This window comes from Gossypium arboreum, chromosome 10 (assembly GCF_025698485.1).
Source record: "Gossypium arboreum isolate Shixiya-1 chromosome 10, ASM2569848v2, whole genome shotgun sequence".
NCBI lineage: Eukaryota > Viridiplantae > Streptophyta > Magnoliopsida > Malvales > Malvaceae > Gossypium > Gossypium arboreum.
The window spans coordinates 11,145,929-11,163,686 of record NC_069079.1 but is presented as its reverse complement, the minus strand read 5'-3'; the positions used below and the strand labels follow the sequence as shown (position 1 = coordinate 11,163,686).

Here is a 17,758-nt window from a genome sequence, read left to right as displayed (position 1 = left end):
TAAAAAGCAAAATATTAAGTTGTTCAAAAAAATAAAAGTACATGAACTAGTTGTGCAATTTGACCTAAAATTTTAGTCTGATACGATGAAATAACGGGCTATGTATGTAAGATTGTCGTTACAACATTAACAACAGTTAACAACTTAGTGACCAAAATGTAACAAAATGATAATATAAATTACTAAAACGTAATATTTTAAATATAAGTAACTAAAATATAACACGATACAAACAAAAGGGACTATTTTAATAGTTTACCGAAAATAAAATATCAACATTCATATTTAACATAGATAGTGAATCTATTATTATATTGGATTAGTTGTCATTGATCTTTATTAAAATCGAGATGTCTTTTTTCAAATCAAATCGAAATATTTATCTTTTAAATAAAACTCGATATTTTTTTCTTAATCGAAGTTAATAAGAGATATGTTTGTTTTTGAAAAAATGTGTTTTACTCTAAAAATATGTAAATAAATAAATTTTCTTTTTCATGGGATCACATTTAATTATTTAAATGTCAAAATTAAATTCGTATTTTTAAATTTAAAATAATACATATTTAATAATGTATGAATTTTAAGCGTTGCTGTGTAGTTAAAATTTTTATGTTTTTTGTGTAGTTAAAATTTTTATGTTTTTTCTTAAACACAAACTTTTGTAGACCTTAGAATATATATATAAAAAAAAACTCTCCTTTTTTAGTAAGGATTTTAAAAGATTCCTTTTAAAGCAGATTGCTTTATAGGCGATTGATCACAACAGGCAAAAAGAATGGTTCTCTCAATTTTCTTTTAAATAAAATCCCATATTTTTTAATTTGCAAATCAATATAGGTTGATTGAAGAAATCTAAACACAAAAGTATTTTGAAATTTCTACACATAAATGGCACCCTTAAAAATGTATGGTTGTTGGTAGTTTTCCTAAAATTAATATTTATAATTGAATAATAACGTAAAATCAAGAATTTAGGTAAATTTTAAATTCATCATTTTTATTTTAAAAATTACATCACGTGTATTTAGATAAAGTTTAAATAAATAATTTTTGTACAAAAATTCAAATAAATTTTAGAAAATATTTATAATGGAATTTAAATTTTAATATATATATATATATATATTCTAGTTTTAGTTTTAGTTTTTAACGGTAGTTTTAGTTTAATTTACTTAAAATAGTTTAAAAATAAAATTTAACATAAAATAAACTATCCATCTGTTATCCACGTCAACTTTAGTTTTAGACCTTATAATATAATATATATATACTAATTTTTTTCCATTTTAGACCTTGTAATATAATATATGCTAACCTTTACATGAGTTGATCGTATGTATTTTAACTCAATTTTATCATATGATTGATTATCAGTATATTATTATGATATCTAGAGTTGACACTTTTAATAAATGCTGAATTTGAATACTTGACACGTGGATTTTTTCAAAATTATCTATTTCATGTGGATAATATAACATTATATAAAAATATAAATAAAATAAAATAAAATAAAATAAATAGAATTAAATTAAATTAAAAACAAAAAACTAAACCTTAATAAAGTAAATTTAACTTTAAGAAACATCAAAATTTCTTCAATTAAAAAAACTCAAATTTTTTCAAATTTATCGAACCAAAATTTCTCAATATTTATATTTCTTGCTTAACTTATTGAGCTTAATAGGAAGTTGAATAACTTGATTTTGATTATCATTTTATTTTATTTTATTTGTCTTTTCACGTAATATTATATTATCCATGTGGAATTGATTATTTGAAGAAAAAATTACATGTCGAATTTTGTTGGTTAATTTAATATTTACTATGGATGTTAACTTCATATACTATAATAATGCGAAATTGATAGTTCATATATCACATTAAATATTTTGAAAGTATAAGTCAAATAATACACAAATTAATAGTTTAGGTATTACATTAGACATTTTAAAATATAGATGCCACATTGGACATTTATAAAAATATAGATGCCAAATATTACATTATCCCAAAACTAAATTAAAGTTCTCATATGATGTAATTTTTCTTAACCACAAATATCTTGGAAATTAAATTTAAGAAAGTTGGAAACAATCGTCCAAACCAATGGTCAAACTGCTCCCTAGGACTTTGTCCATACCTTAAACTTTTTTTTTTCTTTTTAGTAAACACTTTGGCTAAAATATGAAATTTTCTTTTCACCTTTTTTGAAATAGTTCGTTTTTCAGTAGTGTCAAAAACGGTGATTTTGAAATTCATTTTCAATGTCCGAATTCATAAATATTATTATTTAATATTTACGAGTCTAATTTATTGATATGATGAATTATGGTCTAGTAATTTTATTGAATTAGATAGATAATTAAGGTATAATGACTAAATTATGAAAGTGGTAGAAATTAATTGCTATAATTTTTTATTCAATTGAAGGACCAATTGAATAAATTGACCATTAGATTATGGCCAAATGGTGGTGGGTAATGATTGGAATCCATCAACTTTGATTAAGCATGGTTAATGTTAGTTTACTTAAGTTTTTAATTAATTAATTATAATTTATTTAGTTTAATTAAAGTATAAAAGAAAACAAAGTGATTATCATCTTGATTCTCTTACTCTTCACCGTATACACACCAAAGAAAACCTAAAGGAAACCATTTAAGCTCCAAGGCATTCGGCTCTTTATTAATAGGTGAAGTTTAAGTCCCATTTTTGATTTTTTTTTTTATATTTTTTAGGTTTTAAAAGCTTGATTTAGCTAGCTCGTGTATCAATTTGTATAACTGATAAAGTTTTTAAAAGTTTCTATTGTTGAATACTTGATGAAATTGGTGTTAATGTGTTAGGTTTTAAACTTAGATATGAAAAAAAAAAAACTGTTTTGTAAAGTTTCATTGCTAGTTTTTTAACATAAGGAGTAAAGTGCACAAATTTTGAAATTAATGCTAAACTTCTATAATTATAGATAATAGAGGGTTGTCGAATGATGAAATTGAGATCATTTTCAAAATCAATGCTCAAATTTAAAAGATATTGCAATTTCAGTTTTAAGGATTAAATTGAATAAAATGTAAAATTTTAGAAAATATTTGAAAAATGAAATTGAACCAACATATGCATAGAATAGGATGTTGTAAGGTAATCTGAATTGATAAATTGAAATGAATTATGATATAGATCAGGATTTGAATCAACTGGAGGATAATCGAGAAAAAGACAAAATTGCGGATTAGTAATTGATATTTCATTTGTTTTTATTTTTTCTAGGTAAGTTCATATTGTACTTAATATGTTACTTGTATTATGTTTGAATTATATTATAACATCTAGTAGTTTAAGTTAATTGTAATTTGATAATGGTGGCATCTAAAGGACTAAATCGTAAAGTATGAAAAATATGGTTATATTGAATAGATGCAATGTATTGAATGGATGTGAAATTGTTATATAATTGAACGTTATGTATATGATTATATTACAATATTTGAAATGGTACGGAAACGTAACAGTGTCATTGTGAAATTAGTAAACAATTTGGATACGAATGACATGTCATTAGGGTCTAAATGGAAAAAGGAAATGATTCAATCGAAAAGAATGAAAACGGGTGTTTGAATAAGGATTAATACTATGGCTTGAGATCCAGCATATGTTGCAGATTCTCCGAAGCTAGTGTTAGCAACATCGAATTAAGCTCGAGTGAGCAACTTTGGTCTGGAGCTAGTGTTAGCAGCTCGAATATGTTAGCTCGTGTGAGCAAATTAGTCCCATGTATCCGAGTTCAATTTGCTATAGTTCTCCGGGCAAAAACAAAAGTTAAAACGGAAAGTAGATTGAATGAATGAATTATGTTTGAATGAATTATGGAATCATGTTATAAGTTTTTATCATGTAAATGATCTAACCTTGATTGTACTTGTTGATGTGTATATGAAATCAATAGGATGCCAAAGGATTGTCATGCTTATTTCAAAATGTTTTAATAGCTTAAATTGTTGAATTATCAAAATAAGTTGAGTAATTTCATTTGGACTTACTAAGCATACAAAATGCTTATCCTTTTCCTTGTAGATTTTCGGTTTGCGGAACGTGTCGATTGGATCACCTCTAAACTCACACTATCCTGCTATTAATTCGATAGACTATTGCTCGCTTTAAGTTCGGTTATGTGGTATGTACATAGGTATTATATATATATATATAAGTCTACTTGGAAATGATAGTTGGTTGAAACTTGGTTAATGGTTGTGTTTAAGAAAGTTGATGTTCATATTATATATGTGTATGTTTAATATCATGTTGAGTTATAAATGTAGCACATGAATAACAAAAATTGAAAGTGAAACGATTTGGTTAAAATGATGGAATTGAATGGATAAACATGCATGAATGATTTGTGATTTCATATGTAGAAATGATATGTTTAAGTGTGTAATTGATGTTTAATGGTTTGGTTGATCAAGGAATTATTGAAATATATATGTTTAGGTGTAGTCTTATACTGTTTTATGAAGGTTTTTAGAATGTTTTTAAGCACCATTTGATTATGGATTTATATTTCGTCACCTAAATTGGTATTTTCGTGCTAACATTGATAATTTGTGCTGATGTAGTATTGATGATCAATCTTATAGTAACACATAATAGCCTCTCAATATGACACGTGGCAGACATAAATTAAATTAAAAGAAAATGTAAATTAATTAAAAAAGCATAATTTTTTGGACAAGTTCAAGTACTAACAATGTGTTCTTAATTTTTTGTACAAGTTCAAGTACTAACAAGGTATTCTTTCAAAAAAATTTAGGTATCAACTAGATACTTTTAAATAAGTTTATGGGGTAAATTATATATTAACCTTTAAGAAATTAATGTTATTGGTGCAATATGTATGACATAATACAAATTTAGATGCCAATACCAATAAGATATTTTAGACAAGTTTAAGAGTAAACTTCAGATTAACCTTATTATATAATATATATGATATGATATACATGATTTTTAGTATGTTTGTGAAATAAAATTTTTATGATATTTTTCATTCAATTTCTCATCAAAATTCTACTTTATGTTATAATAATCTGTTTCTTTTTTTAAAAATTGCATGAGGATACTTGCTTTAAAAAAATTGAAACTGTATATTTGGTCTGAATAAAATATTAAATCATATTTCATATATTTTTAATTACTTATTAGCAGGTTTAAAATTTTTATATATTTAAGAATAAAACAAAATAAATTAATTATAAAAATAACAAACAGGCGTTTCGCAAGAAAAAAAAAAAAGAAAAAACGAAAAAAAGACCAAAGCAGGCAAGGTCATATTCCCTAGTAAGATTGCTGTCTGGGAGTGACAGTGTTGTTTGGTTGTACAACACTCAAGAGATTGACTGCTCTGAAGTCTGAAGAGAAGAGAGCTATTTAATCTTATTTTCGCTTCCATTTCTCCTCCAAATGGCTGCTTCCGTTCAGCTAAATCTCCGTTCCTTCAAAGCCCCCTTTAATCTTAAACCCATTGCCAAGCAGTTCTCCAGACCCGGCAGGATCAGGTGCGCCGCCACCACACCAACCAAACGCTACAGCATCACTCTTCTTCCCGGAGATGGTATCGGCCCTGAAGTCATCTCCGTCGCCAAAAACGTCCTCAAACTCGCTGGCTCTCTCGAAGGTTTTATTTCCTTTCCTCTCCCCGTTTTCCCTCTTTTCAGTCCTTCATTCCTTTCCGTTTGGTCACTGATAAAGCGAATTAAACCAACGGAAAATAAAAGAGCGTGATTATGCATGTCTGAAGTGAATGTTCCTGAGAAAATATGGAATTTGAACTATAAAGTGGCCTGGGACTGTGGAATCTAAGCAGAATATCACTGATAAATACGAAACTCATAAAATTACACATATGTGTAGATATATGACAGTATAGGTTTTCGAATCAATGTGTTGACCAAGAAGAACGAAATGTTTTAGGATTTAAAATATATAATATGAATAAAGGTTTTTTTCACTTTAGTTGTTCTTATTTCATGATGTTTAGATATATAGGATTTTAAATAATTTTTTTATTACTAGATTTTTTGTTTTAAATTCTCTCTGCTCCTCATCTGTTCCCATTGTTGACAAGATAGAGGTCAAATGAATTGCTACATTTGTTTGGGCTTTCACAAATATTCTCATGTTAAGCTTTTCTTTCCCTTCCTTTTTTGGTCCTTGAGTTTCATAATTTGTTGTTTTGACTAAGAAATGTTTAGATTTCATATAATGGACGTTCTTTATTACTACATATGCTATGACATGTATTAGGGATTGAATTTAGCTTCCAAGAGATGCCCATGGGGGGAGCTGCTTTGGATTTGACTGGAGTACCATTGCCTGAGGAAACCCTTTCTACCGCACAAAGAGCTGATGCCGTTCTCCTTGGAGCAATTGGAGGGTATTCTCCTATATAATACTTATTAATTATTTTCATAGGCTTCTTGGGTCTTCTCTTGTTGTTTACTTTTTCTTAACTCATTTATTACTTCATTTGCTTCAAGGTATAAGTGGGATAAGAATGAAAAACATTTGAAGCCTGAGACTGGTCTGCTTCAGCTTAGAGAAGGACTTAAAGTCTTTGCAAATTTGAGGCCAGCTACTGTTTTGCCACAGGTAACTGCGTTTTAGTTTATCTGTATGAATTCTTCTTCATATTTCAACCATGTAATTACTTCATTTGCAAACTTAATGAGTTTAATGAATGTTTTGGAATTGGGTAAAACTTGTAATTATCCATCAAAAAACTTATTCCACGCATGGTGCAGAGTGTTTTTTTTTTTTAGGGGGGGGGTGCGGGGTTGAAATTCAATCTGTTTGCCTTCTACGTTTTGGCCTTCTTCACTATTCACCTTTGGACGCTGTCAGAGTGAATTGCTTATATCCAAGAAAAGAAATCATTCTACATTATTATGCATGCATGCTTGTAATCTGGGACTGTGGAAGCAGGTGTCGCTTGCGTTTCTTTTATTTGCAATATGTGGTTCATTAAAATCTAACCTCTATTTTATTTGCCTTTTCAGTTAGTGGATTCCTCAACTTTGAAGAAAGATGTTGCTGAGGGTGTTGACCTTATGGTTGTAAGGGAGCTTACGGGAGGTCAGTACCAAAAAAAATGCCAGTTTCTTTTCTCTGATTCTGCTGTTACCCTGCCTATTTTCAATGTCAATAATTGTCATTGATCTTATACTGGAACCAGGTATTTATTTTGGAAAACCAAGGGGATTTGGTACCAATGAAAAGGGTGAGGATATTGGCTTCAACACTGAGGTGTATTCTACTCATGAGGTATGACTTTATAGAGGTACACTTTTTTTGTATGGTTTGCTCTTAGTTGAAAGTACCCAAAATTTGTATGGTTGACAACCTACAATACATGTTTGTTTTCCTTTTCTGGCCAATATGGACAATTTCTTTATGATCCTGAATTTGTTGTTGAATACTTAAACATTGAGAAGTAGACAGTTTGATGTTGTCCTTTTGTTTAATGAAAAATAAAAATAAAAGAAATGAAAGACAATTTCAATCTGGTAGGCCTTTTTTGTGCCTACTGCATTACAAGCAAGTGCACTTAGGTGCACTAGGCTTGTGCCTTGCCCGAGACAGTTTGATGTGCTTTTGTTGTCTACTGCTGCTCCATAGCACCTAGGTGTACACCCTGGCGACATTGTCTGCAAAGGCTATCTTATGTTTGACTTGTGAAGTGTGGTCTTGTCATTTTTCTTCAAATTTCTTGGTATGGTTTCTTTTTCATGTAAGTACCTTTTAATGATTGAAAATTAAGCAAATTGATGCCAGATTGATCGTATTGCTCGTGTTGCTTTTGAGATTGCTCGCAAGCGGCGTGGACAACTTTGTTCTGTTGACAAAGCTAATGTTTTGGAGGTTTGTTGTAATATTGTCAATCTTGTTTATTGCATCTTGTACAAAATGTAGAAAAAGTATTAGGTGTTGGTTATTACATCATAATGTGTCTTTTTGTCTATATTAGCATCCTTATTACTAGATTGTCCTCTAATTTTTTTACTGGTTTTAACTAATAAATTATTTAAGAGATTGAAGTTATGTTATAATCCTATAATTTAGCCTTCATAAAGTGAACTGCAAACTATCTTGGTTTAATGCATGGAAAATTCTCCTCTTTTGTCTGTATTTGCTGGAACTTTTGTGGGCTCTGTAGTTTAGTGTAGGCTCCATAGTATATGAAAGGAACTGCTGCCAAGCAAGTCCGTTGCGTAAAAGAATTTTACTGCAGTTAGGATGGAATAAGAAAGCTGCTTCTAAATTACACTGCTGTGATCACATTTCAACTGACTTGAGGGCAATGATGAAAACTTCTTACATATCATGAACCTGTTGTAATTTTAAATCCAGCTTATGCAGGGATGAGGTACAAGATTCTGGCCATGCGTTGTAAAACAGTCTGTTAAGTTTATCTGTCAAATATTAGACCTGACAATCCATGTATGTGTGTTGTCTTCGTGTTTTTTCCCCATGTCAAAACATAAACACAACAGGTATTATTACTGAGTCAAAATCCAAAACACAAATATGATACGTGTAGTAAACATGTCATGTTAATTAGGTATAAACTTGTCATGTAGTGTTTATCAAATTGTTTTCGTGTTTATTGAACATGTCGTGTTCGTTTTGTCTTTACTATCATTGTGTCCAAAATTTCAAGGTCCAGAATTATTAATTACAGTTGCATTAGCCTTTTCTCATGTAATATGTTTAGTATTTTCTGTTCCATTGTCCAGGCATCAATGCTTTGGAGGAAAAGAGTTACGGCAATTGCTTCTGAATATCCTGATGTTGAGCTCTCACATATGTATGTTGACAACGCAGCAATGCAGCTTGTTCGCTATCCAAAACAGGTTTGTTTTGAAAAGATAAAGAGATGATTTTCCTTCTCACTTTTCTTAGTCCCAATAAATGAGCACTATTCTTTATACTAGAAAAGCTTACAATGCTTGAAAATGGAAATGGTGCAGTTTGATACAATTGTGACCAACAACATATTTGGTGATATTTTGTCTGATGAAGCTTCAATGATCACTGGAAGCATAGGGATGCTTCCGTCTGCTAGTCTTGGTGAATCAGTATGACAATTCATTAATCTCTTTGCGGATTGGTTTGAGAATATTGGTGTTTGTACATTCATTCTCTTTGACTATATTGGTATTTTCACTTGCACAGGGACCTGGACTCTTTGAGCCTATTCATGGTTCTGCTCCTGATATTGCTGGACAGGTTGGATTTAACCCTTTTGCTTAGTTTTTAGAGTTAAAGCATAATTATCATTTTCCATCAAACTGAAGATGGTGAGCCTCATTCAGAATGTGAAATGTGTTTCTTCTGACCGGCAGGACAAGGCAAATCCACTTGCAACAATTCTCAGTGCTGCAATGCTTTTGAAGTATGGCCTAGGGGAAGCAAATGCTGCAAACAGAATTGAGAACGCAGTTCTGGATACTCTTAATAGGGGTTTCCGAACAGGCGACATATACTCCTCTGGAAATGTATATAGGCTTCTTATCCCAAAACACCTCTTTTCCTTGCTGTCTTCTTTTCTTTGTTTTTTTTTTTTTTTTTTTGGAAGGCAGAAATATAGCTCCTCGTCTATTTTGACCAAAAGAATTTAGTTATCTTAGTTCTCTACCGAATTTTGTCGCAGGGGAAGAACTCTAATTACAATGGCATATAAAAAGTATCTTAAGATAGTCATCTTAGTTCTTGTTAATGAATTTAGACTATAACCATCTCAGTTGTCTTGAATTGTCGAGAGAAAAGTCGCAAAGACTGTATAGAAATGGCAAACATGATTCGGCTATCTGTTATTTTCTTTTTACCGTTTCTCTTGCTCCTTACCTCGTAAATTGTTTTAATTTTAATTTTGTTGCATCATACGTTTGTTTTTCTTTCTCATTTCCACCTGATGTTTTACCTTCATGTCAATGTACAGTTCTAAATGTTGGTTGCTACTTCATTCCTTGCGCAGAAACTAGTCGGCTGCAAGGAGATGGGAGAGGAAGTACTGAAATCAGTTGACTCGCCAGTTCCAACTGCTATATGAATAAAAAACAGGTGAGTACCAAAACAGGAGGCCTCCATCTGGGTTAGCCATTTTTTTCTCTTCTTTTCTGAGTTTTCAAAGCTCTTGTAGACCGGCTCTTCATAGTTAAAAAGGGTTTAGTTTTTTGTATTGGAGTCAAAGCTCCATTTATGTATAACTCATAATTTTCTGTATACAGTTTTTGGAGGTGGCGATTTCTGTTTTTAGCTAGGGAATTTGTGACTTAGAACTTGTCCAAGAGCTGCAATTGGTTACTAGTTCGAGCTTGACAGTTTGCTCGAGGGTTTGGATAGAATTATTAGGGTGCAAAAAATAAAACTAAATAAATAAGAAAGAAAGAAAGAAAGAAATGAGCTGGCCTTTGGGTGGCTTTTTTTGTCTGCCTAACTTGGCTCCACTTTAAAAGGGTCAATCTATCATCTATACTATCATATAAGGTTTTTATAGAAAATTGATGTCAGGATAGAAATTGTGAACTTCTCTAAAACTTCAATTTAATCGTCTCAATCAGATTTCATTCGATTATTATATTTCAAATTTTTAGGGTGTTTGTAGTGGTTTTGTAAGGATAGACAATTTTGTTAATATTTTGCCCCGAATATGATTAGTCATACATCCTAGGCCCCATCTTAGACTGCGCATTTAATTATATGAACTATGACAGCCAATTCTGGGAAGTAAACTATTTAGGCTAAAATTAAATATTCTTTTCCCCACAAAATTTTGCAGACTGCTTTAAATGTCAAATCAAGAAGGAATATTATTATTTTGCATGTGTATTCGATTTGGGTTTTGGTGTATTTATCTGAAAGCAGTTATAAAATGCACCTCTCTCTCTCTTTAATTCTTCCATCTTTTACTTTTTTATTGAGATCAGAGCTGCGACACTTGCAAAGGGCATTAGGGCTCGAAAGTTATGGAGAAAGAAAAAAAAAGATTGGGGGAAGTAAATAAACATAGCTCGAAGTCGGTCATATATAATAAGTGGCAGCGGTTCTTATTGGAGGGCTTCTTGAGTGAACTTTGCTCGAACTGGGAGATCAAAGGTTGCATCCTAGGTTGAAATTTTTGAGAGGTAGGATGTCGGCCTTCCCCGTGGATGGCAGGGGTTGTGGCCACCCATTAAGAGAAGCGTCAATAGAGAGAAACGAAAATATTGTTTTGGATGAAAAGAGAAAGAGCATCAATTAAGATATATATTTAGTTATATTTTGATGATTTAACTTTAAAAAATTACCATACGATTGCTAATGTTATTAATTTGTCACATTCTGGTTATTAAATCGTTAACTAGCCATTAACGATGAAATGGAAAACTAATATGCTACATAGCATGTTATGTTATCAATTTAAACGAAAATTTTAGGTCAAATTATACAATTAATTTTTACTTTAAAATGATTAAATTAAAGTAGAGTGACTAAAAAGTAGGGAATTTTGGAACTTTGAAGCCAAAATTTTTATTAAAAATATAATTTATTATTATTTAGTTATGAATAAGGAAATTCTTTTATTCCAAATTTAACAATATATCTTTAATTAATTTGTTTTAAAATATAAGAAATAATTAGAATAATATAGTGATAAATGAGCAGGCCACATTGAAATTGTTAAATTATATTTATTTAAAATGAGTAAATATATTTTAAAAAATATAAAGTGTAGCGTGATTGTTTTGTAAAATTTTGAGCATGTTGAAATCCAATTTTGCACATATGTACAATATAAGGTTATGTTCAAACTATGGATTTATACAGAAAAGGTAGTATTCATAATTAAAAATATGAGATGAGATAATTTCGATCATATCAGTTGGTAAATTTAATTGCTCGATCGCCCAATATATTTTAACTTTTTTTGAAAAAAATAAAATAAAATTTGTGGTTACCTAAATTGCCCCTCTTCTTCCAAACTTGGCCGACTGCTTAGTTTTTGTGCTCTTTCCTTTTCAGATCTCACCATCTCTCCTCTGTTATTCCCTTTCTTCAATTGAGGCTCAAACCAGCACCTCACGGCCAGAACGACGTCGTTATTGACACTCCCAGGTCAGCCTTACATCTCTCCCCCTCTTTATTTTCCTTTCTCTTAATTGGATTCCCTCCCATATTCAATTATCATCTCTAGCTTTTGTTGAAACGATAATTAATATCCATAATTTACTTACTCAACTCAACTTTAATCTGGGTTTATTTTATTTTCTCCATTTTCCCTTTTGCCCACTACTTTCGACGCTACTTAAACCACCATGTTTGAAGCATGAGTCTTTTTTTTTTTTGTATTAATAGATGGAAGTTGAAGAAGAAAAAGAAGCTTTTCCTAGTAATAATGATTGCTTAGCCGAGGCAAAATGCGACGGCCAGATTCTAAAAGAAATAAATAGTGAACCCACTGAATCGTTTGATGTTCAAAATAGCTTACCCGAAGGAAAGAAAGAGTTTGTTGCTCCAGCTGTTGGAATGGAGTTTGAATCTTACGATGATGCTTATAATTATTATAATTGCTATGCTAAGGAAGCCGGGTTTCGTGTTAGGGTTAAGAATTCTTGGTTTAAGCGGAACAGTAGAGAGAAATATGGTGCTGTGCTTTGTTGTAGTAGCCAGGGTTTTAAAAGAATCAAAGATGTTAACCGTCTTCGGAAGGAAACTAGGACTGGTTGCCCTGCTATGATAAGGATGAGAGTCGTCGACTCGAAACGATGGCGGGTGCTTGAGGTTACACACGAGCATAACCACTTATTAGGTGCCAAAATTTACAAATCTGTTAAGAAGATGGGCTCCGGAGCAAGAAGTAAGTTGCAATCGAGTTCTGATGCTGAAGTGCGAACGATCAAGTTGTATCGAGCATTAGTGATAGATGCCGGGGGTAATGGGACTCTGAACTGCAATGCGACAGGAGGTAGAAAGTTCTCTGATCACCCACATCAGCTCAATCTTAGAAAGGGTGACTCGCAAGCTATTTATAACTACCTTTGCCGTTTGCAGCTGACTAACCCGAACTTCTTTTACTTGATGGATTTCACTGATGAAGGGTGTTTGAGGAATGTATTCTGGGTTGATTCGCGATGTAGGGCATCTTGTGGCTATTTTGGGGATGTCATTTATGTTGATAACACTTGCATGTCAAATAAATATGAGACTCCCCTTGTGGCACTTGTTGGAGTAAACCATCATGGCCAAACTGTGTTACTGGGTTGTGGCCTGCTTGCTGGTGAGACAGCTGAGACTTATACTTGGTTATTCAAAGCATGGCTTACATGTGTGTCAGGACAGTATCCTCAAACCATTATTACAGACAGATGCAAGGCTTTGCAGACTGCAATTGCCGAGGTGTTCCCCAAATCTAATCATCGCTTCAGTTTGTCACTCATAATGAAAAGAGTTCCAGAAAAGTTGGGAGGATTGCGTAATTATGATGCAATTAGAAAGACATTTGTTAAGGCAGTTTTTGAAACACTTAAAGTGATTGAATTTGAGGCAGCCTGGGGATTTATGATCCAGCATTTTGGTGTCACTGATCATGAATGGCTTAGATCATTATATGAAGACCGAGCTCGGTGGGCTCCAGTTTATCTAAAGGACACATTTTTTGCTGGACTATCTGCTTCGAGGCCTGGTGAGAATTTAAGTCCCTTTTTTGATAAGTATGTGCACAAACAAACCCCTTTAAAAGAGTTTCTTGATAAGTATGAATTAGCATTACAAAAGAAGCACAAGGAAGAAACTCTTGCTGATATTGAGTCAAGAAATTCCAGCCCTGAATTGAGAACGAGATGCTCCTTTGAGTTGCAACTCTCCAAGTTGTACACGAGAGAAATTTTCAAGCGGTTCCAGTTTGAGGTAGAGGAGATGTATTCCTGTTTTAGTACAACACAGTTACATGTTGACGGGCCTATAATAATATTCTTGGTCAAGGAGCGAGTGTTGGCTGAAGGAAATAGGAGAGAAATTAGGGATTATGAAGTACTTTATAACAGATCGGCTAGTGAAGTTAGATGCATTTGCAGTTGCTTTAATTTCTATGGATATCTATGCCGGCATGCATTGTGTGTGCTTAACTTCAACGGTGTTGAGGAGGTTCCGTCCAAGTACATTCTCTCAAGATGGAAAAAGGATTACAAGCGCTTCTATGTTCCAGACCAAGGTTCGTATAACGTTGATTCCATTGATCACATGCAATGGTTTAATCAGTTGTATAGAAGTGCCTTGCAAGTTGTGGAGGAGGGGGCAATATCTTTAGACCATTACAAAGTTGCATTGCAAGCTTTTGAAGATTCATTGAATAGAGTTCACGTGGTAGAAGAAAAGCAAGATTAATAATATACATTGTGAAGGTACAGGATTTTTATAAATAATGTTGGTCTTCCTTTTCCTTTCTTATCGAACCATCATTTGTCATCAAGGTTCTAATCGTTTGCTGCTTTGTGCAGAGCATTAGCCCAAGTAGTATAGCATGTGATGTACATAATTTGATCATATAATTGCATTAGTGATAAAGGATTTCCCCACCCTCATTTTATCCTTGATAGATATAACTATACATAGCATTGTCATAAAGGGAATTGTTGATATTTGATCATGTGGGGGGTTTAATAAGAAATGTATGTTCCTTGCAAGTACTGGAAACATGGAGTGGTTTCAATTGTCACCATGAAATATTTCCTTGCAGATATTTAAGCCTTTGAACAAAAATGAAAAGATGCTTGGTTTGGTTCATTATCAAACTTGGTTTGTGCATATCATGCCAAACTGCATGTGAGAAGTCACAGGCACATACATGAATGTGAAAGGGGTACAGTGTATGCTGAGAGAGTTAATATTGATATGAAGTTTCCATTAGAAGATTCTTCATATTTGTGAGTTTTTGTAAAGCGATGCAAGGCGATGTTCTGTTTGAAGAAGTTATGAGGTTATGAGAAGGCAGAATAATGTCAATATTTACGTGAATTAAGTAGTCAGTAATCACATTAAATTTACAAACCAATAGCACCGCATGAAAGCATTAGAACCAAACACAAATAGTACCACAAGACCAAGCAGCTCTTTCCCTAAAAAAAAGAAGAAAATAATAAAAGGAAAGGACCCAACCTTCAACAAAGCAAATAACCTCACAGCTCCAAGGTTGCACCAGCAGGGAATCGAACCCGGGTCTGTACCGTGGCAGGGTACTATTCTACCACTAGACCGCTGGTGCTTGATGAAAATGACAGGAATATATGTACTAATTATTTGTTGTTTATTTTCTGTATAACAAATATAATCCATAGGGGTTCAAATGGTAAATTCAGTTAATATCAAATTCAACACTAACCGAAATTTTTTCAAACTTATTACTCAAACTGAACTAAATTTCGAATTTTGTATTTATATTAGACTTATGGATAGATATATAATATATTATTAATTTTGATTAATCAATTAATTACTTGATTTATAACTAAATTAATTGATAACTAAAATTTGAAAAAAAGCTTGAATTCGATTTAATAAAGACCCTAACAATCCCTCAGTGGAATATTGCTGCCCTAATCTATCTAAAAGTCATCCCCTAAAGCAACAGAATTGCAGAATTTTGAATTTAGAGGGTCTGATTTTGTGGCAGCTAAGCAAAGGGAAACCATAGCATTGGCAGGCTAATTAGGGTATTAATCCTTAAGATTTTTAATATTTCAAGTTTTCTTTTCCTGAATATTTTTATTTTTAAGTCCATTATTCTAGAGATTAGGCAAAGTTCTTTTAAGCATTATGTGATATTGTCTTGTAACTGTTACGTTATTGTTATTTTCTACCTTGGTTTAACTTCTATTATATTTTACATAATTTGTTATATTAATTCAATTTAGAAATATAATTTGTGTTTGTGTTAGTATATCAATTCATGATATATTTTGAATTTTCAATTTAGAGAAAAAAAAATATGTTTGGGTAAAAAGAGGAACGCTTGAGTAAAAGAAAATGCAAAGAAATGTAAAAAAATCAATTTCTTGGAGAGCATTTGTCTTTTAAGAATTTGGCACCGACACAAATTTTTAGGGTTTATTTTTGGAGAGTGAGTGCCAACTAAGTCTAGGCTAGCTTTTAATTTGTTTTTTCTTTTAATTTCGTTTTGTTTATTATTTTGGTTTTTGTTTTTAATTTTGTTTGTTTCTTCACTCTCGTAGTCCCATCTTCATTAGGTTAATTGTACTTTGATTTGTTTTATTACAAAGTCCAACCTGGTTCATTTCAATTTTTTTATCAATTTATACCATTTTTAATAATTGATAAATTGTTTTATATAAAATTTCACAAACTTTTCATTTATTTTTGTTGTATTGATATTTTTTTGTGTCATGTTGTATTATTATGTTTTTTTTAAATTTATGTTATATCTATGTCTAGGTTAACTTATATAATATTTTGTATAGATTATCATAATGATTCATTTTAATTCTAATTTTATGAACTTAAAATTAAAGTAACTCAGATGCTATATATTAGCAACTGTAACAATAAATAGAATTTAACAAAAAAGTTAAAATTTATCTCAAATCATTGTGAGAATCCAATTTAACATTGCAAACAATTAATTTTAAGTCACATGTGTAATTCAAATTTATATAATTATTTTTTGTTAATTGTTCGAGTTGTGTGACCCAAATCTCATTTGATCTGGTTTGAAAAGTTTGAGATGCAACTCACTTGTTAAAGCAATAAAATAAAGAGGCAAAATAGGAGATCTGTAGAGGCGAAGGACTATGTTGCACAAGTTGAATCTGTATAGAACTATACTTATTCTATTAGACATTGATTATGACAGGGTTGTTTAACATTTAAAACGTGCATAGTTGAAAATATCTTGTATTGTGGTTTTTCAACATTAGTGAATTTCTCCTCTTTTACTTGTAGTTTTTTCTCGATAAGAGTTTTCCAAGTAAAATTTGCGATCATTCCTACTGCCATTATTGGCGTATAGTATAACATTAATAATTCATTTTGTATTTTTATATCTATATATTTATTTTATGCTATTTTTAACATGATACTTTTCATTTTTTTTCTCGTGCATTTTTATCAAATAATTTAATATTTTATTTATTTAATAACTGAATTATTATATATATCATATTTAAAAATTGAATTTATCTTTGTGAAGTGTAGCAAGCAGGCATGTTCTAGTGATATTAATATTGACCCAAAATTGAAATTAATTGAAATAAAAACTTGAATGAATTTTTTTTTTAAATATCAACATTTTATTTTAATTTTTAAAATATAAATTAAAAACTTATATAAAAATGGAGCTGGAAGATAGCTCTGCTTTCTCTCTAGAAGTAAAAGATGAACTCCAACAAAGCATTAAGAAAGTTAAGCCAACTAATAGCACCCCGTCATGTACGCCAAGAAAGAGCGTCTCTTACAAGGATACCCTTGTTGGTAGCAAATTGGAAACTATGGATTGATGTTGGATACCAACTCAGGAGTAGTGGAAGAGGATGAAAAGGGGTTGACCCAGGACTTCAAACAGGGAGTTGATGAGGATGGGAATATCTCTATTTCCTTATCATTAGAGGAGAAACGCCACATCTGTTTTAGATGGGAAAAGACATTTATCATTAAAGTTTTTGGAAAAACACTTGGCTACTAGTTTCTACTATTCAAATCAGGGATT

The 17,758-nt window shown here is 31.3% G+C and overlaps 2 protein-coding genes across 5 annotated transcripts; both read left to right on the top strand.

Moving 5' to 3' along the window:
• The first annotated feature begins 5,258 nt into the window (after positions 1-5,258).
• LOC108489575 (3-isopropylmalate dehydrogenase 2, chloroplastic) lies at positions 5,259-11,471 on the top strand. 4 transcript variants are annotated; one of them, XM_017794221.2, is made up of 12 exons: positions 5,259-5,677; positions 6,307-6,436; positions 6,540-6,651; positions 7,059-7,134; positions 7,235-7,323; positions 7,834-7,920; positions 8,796-8,912; positions 9,030-9,137; positions 9,235-9,288; positions 9,405-9,557; positions 10,037-10,122; positions 10,984-11,471. In XM_017794221.2, the coding sequence occupies exons 1-11, from the start codon at positions 5,464-5,466 to the stop codon at positions 10,109-10,111; spliced, it is 1,215 nt and encodes a 404-aa protein (XP_017649710.1). In that variant the 5' UTR covers positions 5,259-5,463; the 3' UTR covers positions 10,112-10,122; positions 10,984-11,471. The 4 variants fall into 4 exon arrangements, with proteins under 4 accessions (XP_017649710.1, XP_017649709.1, XP_017649708.1 ...); XM_017794220.2 differs by lacking the exon at positions 10,984-11,471 and adding an exon at positions 10,290-10,340; XM_017794219.2 differs by having other exon boundaries at positions 5,260-5,677; positions 10,989-11,471.
• A 341-nt stretch (positions 11,472-11,812) lies between these two features.
• Positions 11,813-14,707, top strand: LOC108487228 (protein FAR1-RELATED SEQUENCE 6-like). The gene is made up of 2 exons (XM_017791522.2): positions 11,813-12,156; positions 12,397-14,707. Exon 2 carries the CDS (start codon positions 12,397-12,399, stop codon positions 14,422-14,424), a length of 2,028 nt encoding a protein of 675 aa, XP_017647011.1. The 5' UTR covers positions 11,813-12,156; the 3' UTR covers positions 14,425-14,707.
• Positions 14,708-17,758: the final 3,051 nt, after the last annotated feature.

What these genes read in the sequence shown, in the direction of transcription:
- LOC108487228 (XM_017791522.2), top strand. Translation starts at nt 12,397, where the DNA reads ATGGAAGTTGAAGAAGAAAAAGAAGCTTTTCCTAGTAATAATGATTGC.
- LOC108489575 (XM_017794221.2), top strand. Translation starts at nt 5,464, where the DNA reads ATGGCTGCTTCCGTTCAGCTAAATCTCCGTTCCTTCAAAGCCCCCTTT. An exon ending in CTCCTTGGAGCAATTGGAGG is followed by an intron (nt 6,437 to 6,539) that starts GTATTCTCCTAT and finishes ATTTGCTTCAAG; the next exon opens with GTATAAGTGGGATAAGAATG. An exon ending in ACAAAGCTAATGTTTTGGAG is followed by an intron (nt 7,921 to 8,795) that starts GTTTGTTGTAAT and finishes TCCATTGTCCAG; the next exon opens with GCATCAATGCTTTGGAGGAA.